Here is an 18008-nt window from a genome sequence, read left to right as displayed (position 1 = left end):
AGGGAGCAAGGGAGGGGAGGGGACAGTGTCCTAAGGCAGCTCCAGCCCTGTGCACACGGGTGGGCAGGGGCTCATGGTGGGAGCTCCCTGGAGGGCCAGCCAGTGAGCTTCCCTGAGATCATAGAGTTCAGGTGCTCTGGGGGGACCTGGCCAGGGCCGGCCTGCCTTCTCTGCATGCTTCTTAAGACCCAAAGTCTTCAAGCACCGTGCTTAGGATGAAAACAACACAGCATTGTTTGAGATTTTAAAGACTTAACATTGGCAAAACTGAGGGTTTTTTTTCCTCTTTCCAGAATTTTAGTCATGTCTTTGATACTCACTGATTTAAACTAACCGTAATGGATGGCTTGTCTTTCACAGAATGACGACTGGTAGTGGCCTCATCTGGAACTATTGCTGTTTTTCCAATTTTGGAAGGGTTACTGGAAATGATCGCTTCTTTTTGTTATAGAGGGACCTTCTAGAGCTTTTTAGTTTTACCTGTAGAGGCTAGAGAGTGTGGTTGCATCAATGAAATAATAAAATGAAAAGTTGCCAGGACACGGGAGCCACTCCTTCCTTCTTTCTGTGCACCTGCCTGTCCTGGTTCTCTGCTGGTGACATTCTGCTCTGCAGGAGACCCGAGGCAACATTTGCCTGCTGTTTGGGTGGTCCTGACTTATGGAGGGGCATTCTGGCACTGCTAGGGAGAGGCCCTGGGGTACTGCTCAACATCCTCTGATGAGCGGGACGGACAGTCCGCAAAGGAGAACCCAGCCCAGAGCATCTGTGGCGCTGGGGCTGCCCACCCTCCCGGGCCAAAAACCCATTTTCACCTCCTTCTTGAAGCTTTTTTTTTTCTTTAATCTTTCCCCTAGAAATAATCATCTTCCGCCTTCTTCTTTCCCCCCTCCTTCCCCTCACATGTAACGCTTTCTGCTGGACATTGGCCATCTAGGACACTTGTCAGGCTCCTCAGCTCCCCATCACCCCATCCCTGGGCCGAGCGCTCTGGGCACAGTCGGGGTGCTCCTCACTGCTGATGCCTGCTGGAGGGTGGAAAGTGGGTGAGAAGCGGGGGCTCTTGCTGTCCTGTTGAGGGCCCCAACTGCCAGGGCCCACGTTTCTGACACGCCTCGCAGACTCCTCAGCAAGCTGAGGGCCAGGCTCTGGGCCACGGCCCCACACAGGTGTGCTTGCGCTGCTTGTTCTACTCCTCTGTCATCCAGAATCGGCAGGGGGCTGCCTGGAGAAGCCCTTTGTTGGCAGGACACTAAGCTGGGCTTGGGGCATCATGGTTCAGGGGTTGGGGGAGTGTTCTCTCATGCCTCCTCTGCCCCCCCTTCCCACAGAGGTGCCCACTCCTGGCCTCCTTATACAAAACCTCCTGATTCTCTGATCAGGGGATGCCTTTAGATGGGACATGGATTAAAAAAGCCCTTCCCTTCATGTAAAGTCTCACCAAAATTGGTTTTGATAAGTAGTTGCTGACCTTTTTCCTCTGACTCCTTCTGTCTGGGGCCTGCTGCTGTTGCCCATTGAGAAAACAGTGGGGCCTCCTTTTAAAATTGAGGAATCTGGAGCCCAGGTGCTGCCCTACAATGTCCGTGTGTACAGACATGTAGGAATGTGAAAGGTTCTCTTGGCAGTGGGGGCATTACTGGTCCTCGAGGGAGAATATAGGTGCTTAGGTGCTCAGGGGACTTCTTTCTCTCTCTTGGGTCAGAAATGTCTTGGCCTTAGGGCCCCAGCGTACTGCTCCCTCTGTGACTCATCAAGTCTTTATCTCTTTCATGGCTCCTCTTTTAACTTTCAGCTTATAAACTGAGGGAAACGGGGTCCCTAATGAGTTCAGCCCAGGCAGGGTTGGTCACAGAGTCATCTGTGCAGAAACTGGGCATCCTGGTGGGTCTTAGATCAGATAGCATCATTCCTGTAGTGATCGGACTGGAGTCTCATGCTGAAAGGTAAATCCAGGACAATGTTGGTTTAGCACAAATGCCATTATTTTTGCTTCTATCTGTCTGTATCTTTCAGTCAACCCGCTGTCAGAAAATAGCCTTTTAAGGGCCCCATGCACTGGGGGAGATGCTTTGTTGCCCCCCAGGAAGGTGTGCAGAACCTTGCAGGTTCAGTGGTTGGCCTGTGGCGGTGGCCCCCCCCCACGGTTCCGCGAAGGTCCTGTAAATGTGATCACTGGCGGGCAAGTTGTGTTCCTGGGAAAGTCTCCTTGTGTAGCAGATGGCTCTGCTGACTACCAGAGATTTCCTTTCAATAGGGCTTACCAGCTCTAGTAACACTCTTGAGAAATAGTATTCTCATGGAGGATGTGTAATTTATAGATAGCTAGAAATGGCCCAGGACAGGGAAGTCGCTCAGGAGGGTGGCCAGATGATCCCATAAACCCAGAATGGGTGAGGAAAGCTAGCTGCAGGAGGCAATGGAATGGAGGGGTAGGTAGGGCTGTCCCCCACTGCTGGACCTCTCTGCAGCCCTTCCAGTCAGCACTGGAGCCCCTGCATTGCTGAGCCTTTTCCTGCCTCCCTGTTAATTTGCTTTTGATGGAGCAGTGAGATCAACCACAGGCTTGCCTTTTTTTTTTTTTTTTTTTTAAATAAGCCAAAATGGTGATATATTCGAAGGCACAGAAAAATTTAAGAAATGATTATCAAGAGGGGTCAGTTTCAAAAGCAGCAGAAAAAGCATAGTGCACCTGAACGTATATAGTATGACTTCTATTTTTAAAAGGCAGGTCCCGCTGTGTGAAAGGGGATTTCGATTTTGGAGTGACAAGATCTGTCTGAGCCTCTGATTCTGTGCACTGGAAGAGCCCATGTATCCAGGGCAGCGGGGAGAGTCCTCTCCCGGTCTTTCAGCCTAAACTGTAAGGCCCAGCGTTGGAGCATTGCGATCTCGGTGTGGAAAAGATATGCGTGCTTGGGAGGGGAAAGCACTGAGGGGTAGTGAACCTCTCCGCTGTGGCTGGAAGAGTTTCCCTCATTCAACACCATCTGAGATTCCGAGGCATCTAAGGTGGATCAAATGGAATCTTCTACTCTGCAGCCTGAATCCTCCCACGGCAAAGTGCAAACCCTGGGCTGGATTCCAGACAACCCAACCGGCAGGAGTGGGAAGATGCCAGCAGTTCAAGATTCCAGCCCTTAAGGAATGCTATCTATGTTTTTTTTATACCTTTGACTCAGATAACAAGCAAGATCTATGTCTTAATCATGGCTGACTAATTTCATAGTAAACTTCATCACAATATTTGAGGGTTGCCTTTGTCTTAAAAAGTGAGAGTGGATCCCAGGCTAATTTATGAGCTCTTGGTTCTGATGCCACTCTGCATGGCGGAGTCCCTTGTCTCCACTTGAAGCCAGCTTGATCTTTCTGTCCACACAGCTGCAGGGATGAAACCATAGACCCTGCCCAGTGCTTCTGGTGCTCACCCTGTAGACAGACAGACAGGTCCTCTCACCTCCCTCCCCTTCTTTATGGTAAATCACAGGCCTTGAAAACACCATTGTTTCACAACTTTGTGAGTTCTTTGAGGCCAGAGACTCTGCCTTCTCACTGAGTGCTGTGCAGTAGGCATGCAACATAGATTTGAAGAGTAAATGAACAAATGAACCTCATTCTGAAAGCTCATTACTCTCCATTTCCCTCTCTGGAAGCTGCTGGTTCTTGGGTCTTATCCAAGTGGGCTTTTTATCCAAACTGAAGGTAAGACTGATCCATTCTGGGGTTCCCTAACATTGCACTTGAGGACACATTAGAGGCACTGCTCTTGAACCCTTGAGGGCCAGGAGTAGGTAGACACATGACCCCATGATTATGGCAGTCATATCCAGGTGCAGCCACTGGGGGTGGTCAAATGCGTTTTAAACTTTTTTTTTTTTTTAATGGACTTTATTTTTTAGAGCAGTTTTAGGTGAACGGCAGTATTGAGCAGAAGGTACAGATGGTTTCCCTATACCTCCTGCTTTTACACACGCATAGAATCCTCCATTACCGTCCACTACCCACATTCCCTCCAGAGTGGTACATTTGTTATGGTCGATAGATCGATGTTGGCATTGTTATCACCCAGAGTCTAGAATTTCCTGTAGGGTTCACGCTTGGTGTTGTACATTCTGTGTGTCTGGGCAGATGTATAAAGACACATGTCCACCATTATGGTGCCATTTAGACGGGTTCCCTGCTCTAAAAATCCTCTGCGTTAAAGTATCATCTTAAAAAGAAATGGCATCGGGGCAGCTGGGTGGCTCAGTGGGTTAAAACCTCTACCTTCAGCCTCAGGTCATGATCTCAGGGTCCTGGGATCGAGCCCCTCATCAGGCTCTCTACTTGGTGGGGAGGCTGCTTCCCTTCCTCTCTCTGCGTGCCTCTCTGCCTACTTGTGATCTCTGTCTGTTAAATAAATAAAATCTTAAAAAAAAAAAAAAAAGAAAGAAAGAAATGGCTTCACCTAGGAAGCTTTCTGATCTGTCCCATTAAATCTGAATACTTAATTTCCCTTCAAGGTAAAAATCCAGGTAAAAAATTTCCCTTCAAGGTAACGTCCTCCTTCAGACACCTCGCCATTCATCTTTGTGTCCCCTTCTGTGCTGTGAGCATGGTATTTGCTGAAAGGAGGGGAAAAGAGGACTTGCGAACAGTCACAGAATCCCAGAATGATGCTTTCCCTCTAAACAGCTTCTCATGCGTCTTTGGCATTTCCAGGCCCAGAGAAGCCCGTATGAGCATCCAGCTTGATTACACAGTTGATTCATGCTATTTATGACACTTTCCTATGGAAGCTTCTAAGCCACCAAACGGAAACCGCTATGTTCAGGACATCATCAAGAACTAACAGGTTGATGGGGCGCCTCAGTAGCTCAGTCATTAGCATCTGCCTTCCGCTCAGGTCGTGGTCCCAGGGTCCTGGGATCAAGCCCTGCATTGGGCTCCCTGCTCTGCAGGAAGCCTGCTTCTCCCTCTCCCACTTCTCCTGCTTGTGTTCCTTCTTTCACTCTCTCTCTCTCTCTGTCAAATAAATAAAATCTTAAAAAAACACAGAAAAACAAAAAAACCTAACAGGTTGATCAACTATGTGAGAATATTGTGCCACAACAGATCCTATCAAGAAACAGGATCTGGAGATCCAAGGGGTAGTGGATGGGGGAAATTTGATGGAAGACAAACTCAGTATGGCACATGGTATCTTAGCTGTTTCAGTCCTCTACTCAGAGTTTGGGTCCAATTTTCTCCACCGCCATCTTCCAGGTGTAAAATCTGAGACGGCAGTGGACAGGCTTGGACAGGCAAGTCTTCCTTCTTCCTGCTCTGAACCATTGTGTTCTCCTGTCTGTTACTATCAGGGGCCTTTTCCCACACCTAGGGATAATACTCCCCAAACAGCATTTTAGGAGTGGAACTGCCTGTCCTTTGCTGGAGGGCGGTGGTGTGAGCAGCACCGTCACAGGGAAGCTGCCACCCTCATCCCTCCCAAGCACAAGTGTAGTACTGAGTACACTTGTGAGGGGGTAACAAGTATCTGAGACACCTTGCTTTTTAAAGAAGTCATTGTTTGAGTTGCATCCTCTTCAGAGCTCCAAATAAATAGGTGAGACATGGCCCAGATTTAGTTTTGCAGGTCAAGCCCTGGATTGAAGGGTTCAGGCCAGGTGCCAGGCTGGCCCCCGGAGGCTCCGGTCCGCGCGGCGGAATCCAGCCCGGCGCTTCTGCCTGCGCGCCAGGCCGCGCTCCCGCCGCCGCGCTCCCGGGACTCGGCCGCCAGGCTGGGCGCGCGGCCCGCCCGCGGTCGCTGCACGTCGGGCCCCGCCCGCCCCGCCCCGCCCCGGCGCGCATTTCCATTTTAAACCGCCGTCCGCCAGCCCCTCGGCCGTGGCAGGCGCAGCTGCCGGTGATCCCCAGCTCAGGGAGTGGCGGAGGCTGCGGAGCTGCCGAACTGTGCAGAAAAGGCCTGAAGATGCAAGCGGGCCCCGCGCCGTAGACAATGAAGCCGCGGGCGCTGCCGCCCGCCCCAAGCTCCGCGCGCCGCGGCCGCACCTGCCGGCGAGACCATCTCCACGCCTGATCGCCCGCCGCTCCGCCCACCCGCCCGGCAGGACCATGGCTCGGCGCCCCAGGCCCGGACCCCCGCACACGGGCCGCGCCGCGCACGGGCCGGCGGGCGCCAGCAGTGCCGTCCCCGCAGCCTGAGCATATCCCTCACGGCCAGCGGGGGGCGTGGGCCCACTGCGGGCGTGCCCGTTCTCCCGCCTCGCCCCGCGACCTCCCGACAGCGCGTCCCGGCCCGCGGCCCGCTGGATGCGGCGGGGCCCCGGCGGGCGGCGCGGTGGCTGCGGCCCCGGGCGACATGTACCTGCTGGACGGCAGCGGCGAGCCCGCGTCTCCGCCCGCGGATGCGATGCCGCGCGGGACCCCCCCCAGGAAGACCGTCTACCGTATCTCCGTGACCATGGTCAGGAAGGACCAGCTGGCCGCCCCGGTCCCCGGCGGTCCCGACCCGCGGCCGCCTCGGAGGCCCCGGCCCACGCGCTCCCCGGACGGGCCCGGGCGGCTGGTGGAGGAGGCGGAGGAGGAGGCTGCGAGCGCTGAGGACCCCGAGGGCCGCCGGCCGTGCGCCTGGGACTTCCGCACTTTCCGCACCCGCAGCACTGGGCAGCTGGAGCTCGGGCGTCTCCGGCCTTGCGCACGCGGCCTCGAGCCCGCGGACCTGTCCGGTGGCCCCCCAGCCATGGATGAGGGGCCCGGCTCGCCCACGCCCGGCAGCCCCGATGTGGAGGGGGTTCCGGCCGCGCCCCTACGGCGGAGCCTCAGCTTCAGGCACTGGAGCGGTCCCGAGGCGTCGCAGAGTCGAGCCCTGGGCCGAGGGAGGCGCCACAGCAGCTCTGGGAGTCTGGCCTGGGCACCGGGTGGCGAGGCCACGGCCGACCCGTTGACAGCGGTGGAGCCCGCGGCCCCCGCGCAGCCCGCCTCGGAAAAGCGCAACACCCTGGACGTGGGCGAGGTGCTTAGCAAGAACGACGCGCTCTCGGACCTTGAGCGCTGGGAGCGCAGTAAGAGCAAGAACCGCACGCTGGACAACAGCGACCTGCAGCGGCTGGATCGTGCGCGGGCGGCGGCCGCGAGCTCCGGCGCCGCTTCCGAGCACCGGCTGCTGCGCTTCTTCAGCGGCATCTTCGCGCGCAGGGATGGCGCGCCTGGCAGCGGGCCCTCTCCCCGGAGCGGCTCCTCGCGACCCCGCGGCTACTTCAGCAGCCTGCGGCGGGCCCCAGCCGAGGCGCACTCGTCCAGCGCTGAGAGCATTGACGGGTCCCCGCGCAGAGGTGGGCAGCGCGTCGAGGGAGGTGAGGGCAGTGTTGGGAACTGGCCTGGTTCCGCGGTGGCTGCTTAGCAGAGTCCCTTGGGACTTGGAAGTAGCCAAGGGACCTGCCTTCATGGGCCACCAGTCGGCAGGTGGCCACGCCAGATGTGAACTTGCTACTGCAATCCGGAGGTTCTTGGCTGCCCTGCCTCCAGCTGTGTCTGGTGGTGCCCTTCGGAGTCTGTCTCCTCAGCCACCGAGAGCCTGTCTGGGGACAGATCACCTTGCCATGCTGCATGTTTCTCCTTGTGCGGAGCAGGGAGACTGGAGAACCTGTGGGCTGCCGCACAGGTGGTGCTGCCTGGCCAGGAGCAGTAGCGTTTGTTTTGGTTAATCTCCACCCCCTGCCCTATGCCTGGTCTTCCTGTGGGCGCTGCCATCTGCCATTGCTGTGGTGTGGCCTCCCTGACTTGGCAACTCTCACCTATTGCGTTCCTGCTAAGGATGCTTCATCCCAGTGGGCAGGAAGGCGGGCCTCTCCCCACAGCTTTTGGAATCTTAGCGGGAGAGCAAGTCTGGGTCAGGATTCTGTTTGCTAATGATGTATTGTACCATACCGGTAGGAAAATAACCCCCCCACCCCCCTCAGACAGCCAGTTCAGAAACTTTACTTCCCTGTTGCCTTGTAACCTCCCTATAGGGACCTCACAGGGAAGGTTTTGGAGGCATATGTGACAGTATTGTCTTGCAAGAATTAGGTAATCTGCTGGTGTTTGGAGATTAGGCTCCTCCAGAAGTTAGAAAATCCAGATCCCCATGTGGGGTCATCACCCTAAAGGGAAGAGAGCGGGGTGAGTGGAGGGGCTGGATTGTTACACTGTGCTTGCATTGGAGGTGGAGGGGGATGGCTAAAGATACTGTCCCCATGTACTTCACCACCAAGAAATCATTAGTAACATCCTTGGTGCTGATTCCCAAACACTGCTGCTGGTGGAGATGAAGGGAGTTGAGGCTCTGCAGTGTGGATTTTTAATTGGAGAGTGTCAGCTGGTAACTCAACCCCCTTGGAGAGAATAGTCCTCCCTAGTGGACTTCACAGGTCAGCTGACTGCCTGGGGTAAGTGTGCAAACAGCCAGCGCAAAGACATCCCTGACCTTGCTCAAGTATCTTCAAGGGAAACTGAAGATCAGTGATGTCATGTTGTAAGATGCTTCTGATGACCCTAAAAATGCAATAGAGAATAGTTAAAATTAAGCACTTGCATATGCAGTAGAGTAAATCTGAATTTTCTTTTTATAGGTGAGGTTGTAACATAAAGTTATCTGTTGCCAGGCTTGTGTTAGTTGAACTTGCTGTGCACATCCTGTGGCTAACCTGCCCTGGAATATTCTAGAAGGGACTGTGTTTGACTCTGGCCACTATCCCATCCCTTCCTGCTGTGTTTGACTCTGGCCACTATCCCATCCCTTCCTGCGTGCTCTTCAGATTCTAAAAAATGGTGTGAGCTATTTTGTTTAAGTTGGTTGCTCTGAAGTTGCTCTTGCCCTTACTTGCATTCAGTGGAGGTTCAAATCCGTAGGGTCAAGTTCTACCTGTAATAGCAGGCTTGCATCTTTGTTCTCCTGGGCTTGCTGAAAATAGTAATTAGCTGCCTGGGTTCCAGACAAGTACCCGTGGTTGGTGGGGAGGGGAGTAGAAATGAACACTCCATTTAGAATGAATGCATTTCCTTGTGGTCTCTATTGATTCCAGTTAAAAGTATTGGGGTTTAGGTCTTGGTGATCCGGTCAGAGAGATCAATGCCTTTGGAAAGAAGAGGTGTAAAGTGTGTTGGAATTTTTCCCTGTAGGGCAGTATAAGATTAAAACAGTAACAATTACAGTAACGCTTGGTTTGTTTGTTTCTCGTGGCCAACCCTTCTCAGGGTGGAATTACTTTGGGCTGAGACATCAGCCAGCACCGTGGGCTGTATGGAAGAGCAGACTGTGAATGAGCTAGGTCACAGCACGCATAGTCCCAAACCCAGGTTCTCACTTGACTCTGAAGTTAGAGGTAATCACAGAAAAAAGCCACAGTTCTCACCTGCCTTCGGCTAAAAGGCCTGGAGCAGTGTCTGTGTTCTTGAGGTTTGGTAAGGTCAGTGGATCTTATGGTAAAGGTGCAGCCCCTTTATTATGCCGTTCTACTTTATACATATTTGCTGCTTCTGATGTAAATGAGGTTTTGAATTTAGGGTAAAATGCTCTGAGGTAACATTCCGATGCAGTGGAACCCTGGCTCCATTTTCCTGGAAGTGTCTGATCACAGGTGCACAGAGCCTTGCTGAAACCCTGGGGCCAGGGAGGTCGGTAAGACTTAGAACATTTGGATTTTAGGAAGGTCAAATGCCGTGTGTTACAGAACACCGCGTGTAGCGTGTATAGAGAAGGCGTACTGCATTCAGACACTAACAATGGCCCAAGAGCTGGAGACACTCCCATTCGGTGTGATAAATATGTTTACCATTAGAGTCTGCTAAGCTTTTGTGAGTAAAGCTTCCATCTTTAGCCCTTTTTGGATTTCAGGACTACGGATAAATGATCCTGGAACTGAAATGTAGTACACATCATGAGCATCATCTCTAGCTTTCTTTAAATCTTGGGCCACAGTGTATTAAAATTTGAAGCCCTTTCAAGTATGAAGGAAATTAGAGGACCTTTGTCATCAGGGCACGTTTTCCTTTTGTTAGACTCAGCTATTAGGTTGTCATTTGGCTCTGGGAAAATAACTTTAAAAGACAAAGTAACTCTTAGGTTCCTTAAGTTAACTTAGAAATCTTCTTCCTCTTAGACAAGGCACCTAGGCTAGTGGTAGGGAAGGAAGATGGTTGGTCTTCTGAAACACACACACAGGCTCACACATCCCGTGCCTATGGTTTTCTTGTATTCTTAAGGCATTAGGATGAAAGGATTGGAGCACCTACTTTTGTAGGATGGTTCTCTTGTACTTTGTAATCCCTATTGTGGCTTTTCTCTTCCTGTGACTGTTGCACACCTGCCTCCCAGAGACCCATGGCTGATTCTTCTCTCTTAGGTTCATAACCATCAGGAACCCCGAGAAGGTTTCAGAGTGACCCTGTGTGAGATTAAGGGAAGTTTCCTATACCTGCCAGCCCCATACCAGGGCAGAGTCTGTTGACATAAGTATAATTTAATGCAAAAAAAGATCGAATAATAAGTGATGAATTGCACTGTAGGGTGTCCCTTCCTGGCGCATGCTCTTTTTGCGTCTTGCCCCCTGCTGCTGGCCCTCTGCTGCTGGCTGGTCCTCCCTGCAAGCAGCTGCAGGCAGTGCCCGCGCTGGGCTGGGCTGCCAGTGTCTTTGTGGTGTTCTGTTGCTGTCCACGAGGATTGATGACCGCAATAAAGTGATCACGGACAGCCCTGGCTGAGGTTAGCTTTTCAGATTAGTAATTTACAACTGATTTCTGACAGCATTGTTTTTATGAGTGGCTTTGTTCTTTAATTCCTGATTCCCTTGATGTGTATCACTCAATTTGTGCAGCTTGATAGACTGTTTTATAGTTAAAAAACAAAACAAAACAAGCCTTCAGTGGAGAAAGAGAGGAAACAGTAATTAAATGAAATAAAACTGAAAATTTTTTCACTTGATTTGTTGCTGAAAAGGACATACATGGTTTTAAAGGAGCAGTATAATTCAGTTGCTCGTTTGAAACATTTTAAACTAATTATGTACTCCGTATTTGGGAAATCACCTGCTTTTTAGAAATGAATCAAGATAGTGGTTTAGGAGAACCTTCACTGTTTTTGTTATAAGGTCGAATTGCTTTCCTGGAGAACAAGCAATCCACTTGGCATCCAGGCAGAGCTGCCCCCATGAAGGTCAGCTGGGGACGCTCTAGGCAACTGCTGAAGGCTTGTACTGTGTCTTGCTATGTTGATGTTCTCAATGTGGAGACCCCAGTGTCAGCAGACTCACCTGTTAGCACCTTCCTTTATGTCAGCCGGGACCCTGAATATCATGCTATCACAGGCATGTTCTCAAGTATGTCTGTCTGCCAAAGAGGCCTCAACAGTTTAAGCCTAGTCTGGCCCATTGCAGCAAAATCTGGTCAGTTATACAGTTAACAAATACCTTTGTTTGGAAACGAAACTCAACTATAAAGCACTGATAATATTTAACCCTTTTTTAAGTTTGTTTTCCTGTTCATGGACAGATATTTATGGAGTTTCTGTGGTGTGTTCTGAGCAGGAGCAGGGAGCTAGAGCTAAGTCAGGTATCATGCCTGTCTTTGGAGGCCCCATAGTCTTTTGGAGGATGGGAAAGTTCCAAGGAATCACTGTTTAGGGGAAGGTACGACTATATTTCTCTCTACAACATACCTCCCTTAGAGCACTGCTAATCCCAATATGTAACAATAACCTCGTCTACATACTTGCCACTTCTCCCTCCTGGGCATGAAGCCTGTATTAGTCCTCTTCTTAGTACAGAGTTCAGAGTGCTGTTCTTGGCTCTTGGACTTTTAATAAATGTTTGTGGGAGGAATTAATGAGAGGACTGGGGACACAAAAAAGGGAGCAGATGTCCTTGAGCAGGAGAAGGAATTAATGAAGACCTCACAGAGGGATAAAATGATTCGGGTGTTGCAGGGTCACTAAGAGTTTGACAACTGGAGAAGAGAAGATTTCAGCAAGCTGGTTGGGATTTCTGTAATTAACATCTAAGAAGTCATTCCTTCCTCTAATCTGTATGATTAGCACTAGCCTCAAGCATAAGAAAAAGGATGTTACAGCTTCCACAATGAGTTGGTTTATTTTGTTTTATTTTTAGCATAAGTTGTTTGTTTTTGATAGGAAATCTCCTTTAGGCTGTTATTTTTCTCTGTAATGATTTGAAAATCAATTTAAAATGACATCACAATGAGTAAAATAATGAAAAGTAAAGGTTTTATTTATTAAGGACAGCGATTGAGACAAAGTACATCCAGCTGGGGTCTCTCCCCAGGTGACGAACAGAATTGGGATTAAGGTCAACAGATTAGCAAAAAGAAGGGAGATTATTGTCTTTGCATCATTTTGAGAGAAGGACCATCTGCCCGCCATCGTTTTGCTCTGGGTTTTGTTCAGCTCAAATCCCAGTCGGCTGTGCTTGTTTGTAGGTGACGGCTTGAAATTCTGTTTCTCTTTAGGTTTTTCAGTTGATGGAGGCATTCACGCCAGTTTTCTTTTCTCCCATTAAGTAGGAATTAACGTAGAGGCCTCTACAATTAAACATATTTTAGTCCCCATTCATTTGGTTGGTTTTCTCATAATCTCTTGTTAACTTCCGTTTTTGTAGTTGGCTTTCCGTCCTAACATCATCGATGGATCTATAGGCTCAGAGCTTATGGAGAAATCAGCTTTCCTGGGTTGGAAGGTGGATTCATGTTCACTCATTCCGAATGGGGCCGCCCCAGTGGGAGGCTTGTGAAGGGATCCTTTGGCTTGTCCTTGTCTAACAAATGCAGATAATTTTGAGAGGTGCATTTCAATTGGCAGGAGTGAAAGGGAAAGTGAGGGTCACTTTCCTACACAGTCCCTTGTTGGTGATCATACTGAACGCAAAATCTATTTCTGGTGTGATAGCAGGTCCAAGACTTCGCATGACCCAGTGAGCCAGGCGTCTCTGGGGGCATGCAGGACTGTTCCCGTTGTTCAGTAGGTTGTCTTTGAGTGGGACGCATGGGACACACATTCATTGAGTGGATGCTCACTTGTTTGAGCTGGTTGGTAGTCAAAGGGAGTCTTGTGCTCCCTCTGTGCCTGTCATTGGCCGGGCTGCTTTCCGAGATCCTGCTGACCCACTCCAGAGAGAGAAGTCCCTGGACAATGCCGCCAGCCTTTCTGGGGCAGCTCACATTCTCTCCAGTTCCTACCCCATATCAGAATCCCTCAGACGCCGCTTCTTCCGTGGATGGGGGTGGGGAACAGCGGCATTTATCCACTTTGTACCTTCCTGCTCACTTAGCTTAGCAAGGGCTTTAAAACAACCAGAGACCTGTGAATTATGTGAAACAGGATTCTGGACTTAGGGATGCTTACCTGTGACTTGCTTTCCTGCCGCTTACGTCCCACTACCTTAAAGATGGGCACAGTTCCTGCTGTGTGGGAGACCTGGAGCGAGGCTGCTTCCGTCTCCTTCCGCACCATGCAGCAAGCTCCTTGATGGCTCCCTGGGACTTGGGGCTTGTTCTTCTGATTCGTTTAGTTCCCAAACTAGAATCCCCACCTTCGGAGAGTCTGATCTCTCTTGCATTCAAGAGCAGCTGCTGAATCTGCTTTCTTGATCTGATTCATGGAAGATTCTGGAAGCCGAGTTCATTAAAGACACTGGAAATTTTTAGTTTGAAAGAGAAGCTCAGGAGCCTGGAGACTTGTCTGCCAGTATTTGAGAAGCAGACATAAGAAGGGCCCAGCAGTTAGCACCGATGAGGGAAACTCCTAGGGAAAGGGATTTTGCCTCAAAAGTAGGCAGTCACTTCTCAGAAGCCCTCACACCGTGGAACAGGCTGCCTTCTTATGTGCAAAGTTCCTGTGACTGGAGGTGTCCAAGCCCAGGTGAGTCTGGGAATGTTGGAAGGGGTGCTTTGTTTGTTGTCTGGGGGCTTAGAGTGGATGGTCCTAAAAGCCTCCGCCCAGTTTTAAGGTCAGGAATTCCCTTCAGGCTGTAGGATTTTGATGATTTTGTATCTGGTGTTCTCTCAGAAAGTGGTTCCTCCCAAACTCCAAGGGAGATTTGTCTGTATTTTCTTGGTCCTCTTGCCCGGCCCTCACCTGGCCCCCAGTGTGGCTCCCACTTTGTTCTGCTGGTTTATCTGGGTTGGGGTAAGAGTTCTGCCTGCCAGCCAGAAGTAGTCTGCTTCCCCCACCTCCTCTGTCTCCCCATCCGTTGCCCCCCTCCAAGTTCCCCTCTAGTTAGTGCTTCCCAAGCTCGTGTTGGGCCTATAGAGCCCCCGAGGTACGGATGCCATTGGCACCAGGGCGGTGGGGGATGTCCGAGCGTGACATCGTGGTGTTTCCTTCTTGCTCGCTTCCTCCTGGTGCTCCGACTCGGGGTGTGAGTGATGCCATGACGCTGGCGGGAAGGAATGTTCTGTGCATGGTGGGAGATACTAAGGTGCTGTGTGGGGACAGCAGCGTGAGTTGGTGGGCGAGGTTTCATTTTGGCTGCAGCACTCAGGCTCACGCCGAGCCCCGACGTGTCACGTGACGGCCTGAGCTCTGTCTCCCTCATGCACGTGAGGGGTTCGCTCCCCACCTGGCTGGTTCTCAGGAAGGCCGGAGGGGAGTGAGGACACCCCCTGAGCCGTGCAGCTCAGCCGTGTCAGCTTTGCTTTACAGTCGCTGCCTCTGAGAGCTTTTGCAGAAGCTCCAGGGATAGAAAATAACCAAGTAGCGGCTGTGCTTGGATTTATGTGGGCTGGGAGGTGTGCCTCTACCCTGGTGGGACAGGTGGCCTCCCCGCACTAGCGCGAGTGTAAGTCCCCCTTGCAGTTCGTTTTCAGTAAGTGACCCTGTATTTCTCATGATCTGCAGTTTTAACTGCTGCTTTTTAAGTTACTGACCATCAGACCCTCAAACCCTAATCCGGGAGAGCAGTCCTCGTTTGTCTTGGGCGTCATCTCCTGCCTCCCCTTCCTTATTCATGTCACTAGAAGGTTCACTGTTCTTCGCAACATATGGGTTCATGGAGTTCCTGATCCAAGCCGAGGACGTGCTGATTCTAGAAAGCTGTCCCTAGCAGTGCCTTCCCTTACTGTGCTCCCTGGAGCGCGTCGGCTGCGGCCCCTGAAGGAAGAAGCCGCCATCCATGTCAGTGGCTGATCATGCTCTTGGCAGTGACTAGCCTTCAGAGTAGTAAGCACTGGTAGGAGGTGTTACCAGGCGTGTTGAGTGGAGTAGTTTGTAATAAAGATCATCTGGAGCATTCTACTTACCTAATAGTATTTAGGTTTTCCAGTCTCATGACCCAGGTGGTGTCACTGGACCCACGTTGCTCCCAAGCCAGCATTCTGACTCTGTGGACAGAACTTCCTGGGCTTAGCATGGGGTGAGATGCTGATAAACCCATTGTAAGTTGAAAACGACAGAAGTCGAAAATGCCTTTGACAGACCTAACTTACTGGGCATCATAGCTCAGCCCTGCCCACCTCCAGCATGCTCAGGACAGGCCTGTGAGGCCACAGCTGGGCAGACCCATTGGACACAAAGCCTGTTGTGTGATGAAGTGCTGTTGGATGCAGTGCGGTGAGCACTGTGCTGCGCGTGACAGACACTGGGTCTGCGGACACAGAGCTCTTGTGAGTGGGTTGGCTGTTGACCCCGTGATCGCTCGCTGCCTGGGAGCCACAGCTGGCCTGCCCCCGAGAGGGGATTGGGCCGCACGTCACTAGCAAGCACGGTCTCTGCCGACCACACGGGTTTCCGCAGCCCCGTGCCTTGGGGACTGTCCGTTCGGTGCACTGAGCTTGACTGTTGACTATGACGTAAAACGCCCATCACTTGTGCCCGCAAGAAACCCTAGCGAGAGGTCCTTCGGGTTGAACAGGAACAGAACAGGGAGCAGAAGCCGTGGCTGCTCCCTCACCCTTCAGGACTGAAGAGAGGTCAAGAGATACATGCATAAGATGGAGAACATGTTCACCGTCAGTGGACAGGGGCTCAAATGTTAGGAAACTGGGCAGCTTTGGTGGGGCTGTGAGGGAGGAGTTCAGGCTGAGCCCGGGGGTGATGGGCTGGCATGGGGGTCCGAGCCTGAGTGCCAGTGTGTGGAGGGTCAGGGGTCTGGGAGCCGCTCTGGAAGCTGTAGCTCTGGAGGGTTCCTGGAGCCTATTCACCTCATGATGTGTGATGGCTGCTCCCAGGCATGTCTCTGGCCCTTCACAGGCTGGGGCAAAGGGACCCAGGTGGCCTCATCCAGTCCTCAGGCACTGAGGACAAAGTCTGGCCTCCCCCGGGCCTTGTCTTTGTGTGGCAACAGGTGACGTCCGTTTAGACTGGTTCTGGTGCCCAGTGTGTCTTCTGGTAGTGCTCTGTCCCTTGTCCTCCCTCATTGGGAGCATTTGTTCTGATAGTTCTTCTACAGAGTGTCCCCTTCAGGCCTTGCTGAGAAAGGTGGGCAAGTGGGAAGAGAGGCTGCGGAGCCCCAGAGTCTCTGCTAAGAGCCCTTCTCCATCACCTTCTGCGTCAGGCTCCAGAGGTACCACCTGTCTACCACCTGCCAGGCTGACCTGGGGCCATGGCACCAGGAAAGGTGACCAGCTCCCTTGACTGCGGTCTGGGACTCGGTGGCCACACACTCACCTTCTCCTCACAGCTGTGCGGTCTGCTGCCTGGGTGAGTCCGTGCTCCTTTCACACTCACTGTGGCCATCTGGGTTTTGCTGCAGGTGGAGAGCATGCACTGGTAGGACCTGGTTCCAATCCCGTGCTGTGGTCCCCAGCTTGTTTCTGCCCCACTGCAGCTGACGGCCTTGCCCACCCACTTCTGACACAGCCAGGCACATGCACATACAGACATGGAGAGCCACTCAGGAGGGCGTTTGTCTTTTCGTAGACCTGTTCAAGTTTGAAGGCTTTGCCTATCCATTCTTAAACTAAGATCTCGAGTTTATGGCACAGGAGTGAATGTCAGGGGGCACCGGGGTGGCCCAGTGGGTGAGCGTCCAACTCTGGATGCCAGCTCAGGTCATGATCTTAGGGTCATGAGATCAAGCCCCATGTTGGCCTTGGTGCTCAGCATGGAGTCTGCTTGAGATTCTCTCTGTCCCTCTTACCCTTCCCACCATACTTCGCCTCTCAAAATGAACAAATAAATCTTTTTTTTTTTTTCCCCCCGAAGCGGAGAATCACATGCAACAGAATCTGAAAGCCTTATGCAGATAGCCAAAGGTCGTCCCGCGTGGCCATGGGCGCCGCTGGAGACGGGGCTGGCGGGCTGGGCCACTGTGGTCCGAGCAGGTGGGCTGTGAGCTTACCCGTTGCACTCCCTGCCAGGGGTTCTTGGAGCGGGGACTATCAGGCTGGATACTGTGCTTTCTGGACTGTTCCTGAACACTTACGGACATGAAGTGGTACTTACAGTGTTTGGTTTTTTGTTAAAGTAGGATTGATGTACAGTGTTGTTAGTTTCAGGCTTACAACATAGGGGTTGGAGAAGTCTCTACGTTACTCAGAACTCGCCACGATGAGTGTAGTTACCCTGTGACCGTGTGGCATCGTCACACTTATTGACTGTGTTCCCTGTGCTATACTTTTCACCTGTGGCTTATACCTAGAAGTTTGTACCTCTTAATCCTTTTCCCTCCATCCATCCCACTACCTCTGTCCCCTCTGGCCACCGCCAGTTCTCTGTGCTTGTGAGTCTGTTTTTGCTTTGTGTTCATTTTCTAAAGATTTTATTTGAGAGTTTGAGAGAGAGCATGAACAATCAAGTGTGTGCCCATGGGTGGCGAGGAGCAGAGGGAGAGGGAGAGAGAAAATTGTGACATGGAGCCCAACACGGGACTCCGTCTCACAACCCTGAGGTCATGACTTGAACCAAAATTAAGAGTCAGACACTCAACTGACTGAGCCACCCAGGTGACCCTGTCTGTTTTTTTTTTTTTTTTTTAGATTCCACAGCTAAGTGAAGTCATATGGTATTTGTTTTTTATGATTTGTAAAACCGTTCCAGGGTC

At 51.7% G+C, this 18008-nt stretch overlaps 1 protein-coding gene across 7 annotated transcripts in view; it reads left to right on the top strand.

The window, feature by feature from the left end:
* Positions 1-18008, top strand: part of AGAP1 (ArfGAP with GTPase domain, ankyrin repeat and PH domain 1) — a 505804-nt gene that overhangs the window by 134861 nt on the left and 352935 nt on the right. Inside the window, exon 1 of one of the 7 annotated variants that reach the window (XM_059167639.1) lies at positions 5796-7334. The exons of 3 other annotated variants lie outside the window; for them this stretch is intronic. In XM_059167639.1, coding sequence (XP_059023622.1) covers positions 6341-7334 — 994 coding nt within the window. In that variant the 5' untranslated portion in view covers positions 5796-6340. Of the gene's footprint in view, positions 1-5795; positions 7335-18008 lie in introns of those variants that run through there. 3 more of the 7 variants (XM_059167637.1, XM_059167635.1, XM_059167638.1) reach the window with 3 other exon arrangements.

Source organism: Mustela lutreola, chromosome 3 (assembly GCF_030435805.1).
Source record: "Mustela lutreola isolate mMusLut2 chromosome 3, mMusLut2.pri, whole genome shotgun sequence".
Classification (NCBI taxonomy): Eukaryota; Metazoa; Chordata; class Mammalia; order Carnivora; family Mustelidae; genus Mustela; species Mustela lutreola.
The sequence above is the reverse complement of the archived record's forward strand: the minus strand, read 5'-3'. Positions and strand labels throughout refer to the sequence as shown.